The sequence below is a fragment of the Hermetia illucens genome, chromosome 4 (genome assembly GCF_905115235.1).
Source record: "Hermetia illucens chromosome 4, iHerIll2.2.curated.20191125, whole genome shotgun sequence".
Taxonomy (NCBI): domain Eukaryota; kingdom Metazoa; phylum Arthropoda; class Insecta; order Diptera; family Stratiomyidae; genus Hermetia; species Hermetia illucens.
Genome location: NC_051852.1, coordinates 106,610,271 through 106,616,270, shown reverse-complemented (window position 1 = coordinate 106,616,270; position 6,000 = coordinate 106,610,271). Strand labels below are relative to the sequence as shown.

Here is a 6,000-nt window from a genome sequence, read left to right as displayed (position 1 = left end):
GAATTTCTTCCCAATAATATGACCAGAGTCTCCGGGTTCTCTGATTGACATAGACAGCTGAGTTTACTAAGGAAGCTGAAGACATCATAAACGGGAAATTATTATACAACATTTCCAATTTGGTACTTTTTATCATGGCCTGCATGCTTTGGTAGACCCACTATTATATCGAGCGAAATAAAAGAGGAATGATGTCTTTTAGACTTTCATTCACTCTCCCTTCCTGCTTGGAGATATATCTTGAAGGTTGTAATATGAGACGCTACAGTAACCAAACTTTTCAATACTGGGGCATTGCTATTCATAGATGTTAGCAACTAGGAGCCAGCTTATCCACACCGGACATTGAGTTTTCGATGCTTTGTTTTCCCTATTTTTGGAGTGTCAAATGACTATGGAAGTCATTTTAATCCACGGGTAGTTGTTTTGTTCTCACATATCGGTCCCACGCATAAATGAGGTCTACCTGCCTTCTCTAGATACGTCCGATGGGAGATCTGCACATGGGTTAGCCATGAGCAAGGATCGTCCATCTGTGCACACCCGTAAGGATCTCCAAAATTTTTAGGCCAACTGAGCTTGAGTAGGGGTATTAAACAAGCCTTTGATTGTGTGGCAGCATTTCCTTTCCATTATTTGTTATGATTTTTGGAAGAAAATCATAATCCGTGTCGTATTATTCTGATAGAGTGACTTTTTAGGCCATGGTGCTTTCTATTTATCACTTTGTGTCCCTAGTTAAAGAGTACTGTTGGGCCAATCTCAGCGCAAAACAGGTACACATATCCTGAAATGGTATTGGTGGATGGAAACGAGTGGTGGATTCCTCTTCGGAATTTCGACCTTGATGATTAAAAGAAAATTACTAAGGGATAATACGCAGACATTGAATTCACAATCTTGGGATTATGAAGCGACGAAGAAAATTTCTTGATATGACAATTTTTCAATTGTTTGCGTTGATAAGGCCGATAATATTGTTAAGGGTTCCTTGGAAAATTCCTCAAAACTGTCAACCACCCATGACACTTATAGGAAACATATGAAAGAGATTAATTTACGAATTCATATTTGTATTTTCTTTTCAATATATTTATAGAAGCTTTGAACTGTTGAAGATATTTATTTCATTGCGAACCTATTCACTTACTTGTTTGGTTTTTGGTTAAGAGTGCCCCGTTTCTGAGTGATTTGAGGGATGGTCAAGAAAAAGAAAAGCAAGGCAGGGAACGATGAAAAGGAGCGAAAATCGGTTCAAATCTCTTCTGAAATCACACCTTTCATTGATGCTGATGAGTACTTTAGAAGACAATATAGGCATGACTTTTGTTTGGAAGCAGTGCAGGAAAACAACAAAGCTTTCGCAGGTATTGTTTCCACGTCATGAATTATCTCCAGGAATTAATCAGACTTTATAATCAGTAATAAAGGAGAAATATGAAAGTATTGTGAACCAAGAGGAAGAGCTGAGAAAGGTTGTTGTCTTCCAGATCTGAGTTACCGAGGTTGAACAATCATCTAATAGAAATCCCTTTTTATAGTGGGAAAAGTTCGTGAATTGTGATAGAATCCCCGACCTGCTTTCAGCCCCTGCAATTAGAACGTATCTTTACCAATGGTTCTTTGAAGAGTGGATGCATATAAATTCCACCTTCAATTGGTTGCTGGATGTAAATGAACGGAGTATCCTGACGCAGGATATGAGCGAACCAGATTTGACCCGAAAGCATTTAGAAACTAAAATCCCTCCAATAGAACTGATCTGTTTTTATCATGTAGGAAATGGGATTAAGGTGGTTATTTTAAACATTTTGATAAAGTGGGTGACAACCGTGAATTTTTTTTAGATGATGCACCAACTGGAACGAATCCTGAAGGAGACAGAAAAACATCACATCAAATCCCGAAGCGAGTTGGTGAAGGTAAGTTATTAAGTAATGTTACATAGACGCTTTTCTGCTTGATGCCTTTACCTAAATAATATGAGATTTTAATTTTTCAACTACTGTAGAGAAATTTTCTCCCATGTTTTTGGTCCACGGATCTGTTGTTTTGGGGTATCACCAAATTTGGAAAAGAAACCGATGAAATCATTCCTAGATATCGAAAGACTAATTCTGGGGAACATTTGAGTTTCCTTTGACCTTCTTCTTTTTCTTTAGTCTTTGTCGCGTTCACAAGCGGGGTCGGCTCAATTTTCCTTTGACTTTGTTTGTGAGAAACTTCACAACTTTCTAATATATTCGGACAGGTTTAGGATTTATAGCTAGTTTCGAGTAGGAATCACCTGTATTCTGTTATACAATGCTTCATTTGCCTTATGCTAGGAAGTAAATCTCTAGCCCTTATTCTCTTACCTTCACCATCCCATAAAGGATATATTTAAAAAACAATTCCAAACGTAATAAAATTAGCTGATTCGATTACATTTAGCTCAATGGGCTTGGCTGATATGACTGAATTCTGGTTGAATACCAACTCTTGCTTTTCCTTAGCGTGTTCAGTGAATCATGAATCAAGAAGATACCAAGCATACCTCGCACTCTTTGCAATTCGCTCATAAGATTGTTGAAAAGGGCAATGTAATCCTAACGGCCCTTTTCTAAAAAAAAGTCACTTTATTTTGCTTATTGGAAAAGCCCTGGTTCCGCATTATTTATTCTGCAAATTATTGGTGGATACGGATTCAGTACATTTCAAATCAAAACAAGTCGGGAAACCGGAAGCTGGACACCTTAGGTACGAAAGGTTTTGTGTATTTCTTAGTACGTAGCACGTAATATATGCATATATTATGTGAGAGTATCTACTTTCGGATGATATTGACATTCATAGTCTTGAATTTGCAAAGAAGCAACAAGTTTGACGTATTATAACTTTGTTAGTAATAATGCGTAAGACTAACTAACTTGGTAAGATCATGTCCTATATTATAGTCTACATCACTGCAAAGTTTTGTGGTGCTGCGATGAACTTAAGGAGAGTTTTGCAGCCAATTATTAAAAATTATAGTAATATACTATTATTAACTTTATTTGAACAGATATCGGTATGGAAGGTATTTCGGAGCCCAGGCACCATATTCTGCATTCATTCAGCATTCTGATTTTTATCAGATTTTTCGGTTGGGTACCACCCCCGCACTTCCCATTTTTCTAACAAATGTCAAAACTAAGACCATCTTCGAAAAGTACTAATCGAGACCTTTTGCATGTATTCGTCGTAAAAGGATGTAATTCACTGTATGCGTGAGCGTTCACAGTTCCCAGCTTTCTACCAAATTTGGTGCCAATCGCTGCTACAGTCTCTGAGAAAAATGCGTGTGACGGACGGACAGACAGTAAACTGATTTGAATAAGGTTTTGTTTTACACAAAACCTTAAAAAAGGAAATGACTCTGCTCATGTGCAAGGATGTCCAACGAGAAGATGCATATTAACTCTTAATTTCGAGAGGTGTCTGACAAAAACCCTTGTTTTTAAAGAGCCATGCTCTTTTCTCACAACAAAAAGTACGGAATGAAAACTCAGCTGTAATTCAATGAGTATGCGGGAGCATTAGGTGCAGCAAGAGTTCAAGTTTGGATGAGATTTTCAAGGAATCTTTCAAACTGGCAAGCGTGAGTTATTCGCTATTATCTGATCTATCTTTGAGATGAATATTTATGTGTAAAAAATTTAAAACTAGTACAGCTATTCTATTTGGCAAGGTTATGCAATAAACCTGATTGTAAACTTGACTAATTCTATCCTTAACGCTGGTTGTAAAAAGGCGATTTAATAAAGAAAATGAATCAAATACGCGTTGGCTAAAGTAAGATTCCTTGGTTTTCTTGCTGATGTTGATCAGGAACTGCCAGGACCAAGATCAGACCCCTGACAAGAACGACCATTAACACTCGAAGCAGTATAATCCCGAACGCGAGATGCCAAAAACGCCTTTAAATTCCCCTGAGATATATGAATTCCGGGTTCCCACGGAGCCAGCCGTTCTTGTCATTAACGCAACAGAAGTGTTCGATATTTTGTATGTGGTTTTTGATTAGCCAATACAGATCTCTTTCGGCGTCACGAGTGTTCTGTTTAACGTAAAAATCTTTTTAATAAAACGCACAGGTAATACTGATCGTTTTCTTAACTTCCTGGTTGGTATTCCCGTAAATTTACCAATTGGCCAGTGTTTTAGCGACGAGAAATTGATGATAGAGATGTTTCTTTTAATAAACTTTGATTTGGACATCTATACTCTAAAGCTTAACCCGCTACATGAGGATGAACGATTCCGTAGCCTACGCCTGGTTGTGGATGAAATCCGGCTCAATAGGTTACGGTGGGCGGGTCACTGGAGTTCTTTATTAAGGCAGGCCTAGACTTACCGGTTGTTGCTCCGTTGATGATGATACTCTAAAGCTAAGTATCTCGGTTGACGAAACGCTTACGAGGGTTGGTGACCACGAGGGTTGCATAGACCGCTTTTTGGATTATATTTTTACCATGATTCCATAGTTCTTCGCACTCGTAATGCAGGCCAGCACGTTCCTCACGCTTGATTCGCAAGACAGCTATTAATGGCAGGTCTATAAGGGAACGGCTTTTCAATCAGTGATGGTGACAAAATGCTTGCTTTCTGTGAGAATATAGTCGATTTGCATTTGTCTTTTCTCACGGTAAAATGTAGGAAGATGAGATAACCGTTTGATAGACCATGTGTTGACGAATATGTGGAAAATCTACAACAGTGGAATCCCGATAATCCGTACATCGATTGTTCGTATTTTCGGCTAATTCGTATAAATTATTCGGTCCCCAGAGTTAATTTTCTTTACTTAGCACTCCCGATAATTAGGGGTATTAGGGTATGGGTTTATTAGAGTTCGGGGAAACAGATTTCTACATTATCCAAGCTCCTGCTGGAAATGGAGACTAGTGCACTGTAACAAACACCTTTGGAATGGATGATACAGCAAGTTGAAGACGCCAAACTAGATGTTAATTGTCAATAGGAAGGTGGATAAATTGAATGAAAACTAACCTGTAGTTATCTCTACATTTATAAAAAAAGTTTTGGAAGGGGGCAAAAGCCTTAAAAACTCAAAGCATTAGAAGCTTAAGTGTGTGCTCACTTAGGTGAGGTATTAGTACCTAAGCGGTAGTCTCTAAACAGCCTTATCTGTAATACTCTAAAACATGTCAAAGAAGTTTTGGAACTTCTTAACCCCGAGATATTTTATTGTGTCTGCTTTTTGAAAGGTTGGCCACTTTAGTTCTCTCCAAATTAACACTATATTCCAGAAAGTTGGCAAACTTTGAGCGTTCAGGTCTAGCTCCACCGAAGGACCTGCCTGGTGCTTGCCTTTTCGCTGTTGCTACGTTGTTATCCGGATAGCTCAGTGGTTAGAGCATTAGGCTGTCATACGGAAGGTCGCGGTTCAAATCTCACTGGTGGCAGTGGAATTTGCATCGTGATTTGACGTCGGATACCAGTCGACTCAGCTGTGAATGAGTACCTGAGTCAAATCAGGGTAATAATCTCGGGCGAGCGCAATGCTGACCACATTGCCTCCTAGTGTACCGTTACGGTCTTGAATGAAGTGCTCTAACACACTTCAAGGCCCTGATCCAATATGGATTGTTGCGCCAACGATTATTATTACGTTGTTATCTACAATACATTCACAGATCTTCTATAGTTCCTCCTCGATAATCTCTGCGATAGAGAAGCTGTCCTATTGGGCCGTCTGCTGTGGAAAAAAAAATGTAATTATTTTCAACAGAGCACGTCACTTTCGGTGAATTTTGCCCACATATCTTGTTCATTGCAATTTCGTAGGCAGCGCGGTTGGTTCGTTGGCACCTTTATCCTTTGGAAATTCTATTCGCCTGCAGACAAGATCTTTTATCTAAGTAGCGCTGTGTTTATATTCGATTCTCTATTGATTTGATCAGGCCTTGAGTTGATCCCGCAGTGATTTAGATACATTTGTATCAATTTGATTTAGCC

General features: G+C 38.8%; 1 protein-coding gene across 1 annotated transcript in view; it reads left to right on the top strand.

The window, feature by feature from the left end:
- The first annotated feature begins 1,088 nt into the window (after positions 1-1,088).
- Positions 1,089-6,000, top strand: part of LOC119654020 (axonemal 84 kDa protein-like) — a 36,055-nt gene continuing 31,143 nt past the window's right edge. Inside the window, exons 1-4 of the mRNA XM_038059183.1 lie at positions 1,089-1,367; positions 1,423-1,475; positions 1,542-1,775; positions 1,848-1,922. Coding sequence (XP_037915111.1) covers positions 1,199-1,367; positions 1,423-1,475; positions 1,542-1,775; positions 1,848-1,922 — 531 coding nt within the window. The 5' untranslated portion in view covers positions 1,089-1,198. The remainder of the gene's footprint in view (positions 1,368-1,422; positions 1,476-1,541; positions 1,776-1,847; positions 1,923-6,000) is intronic.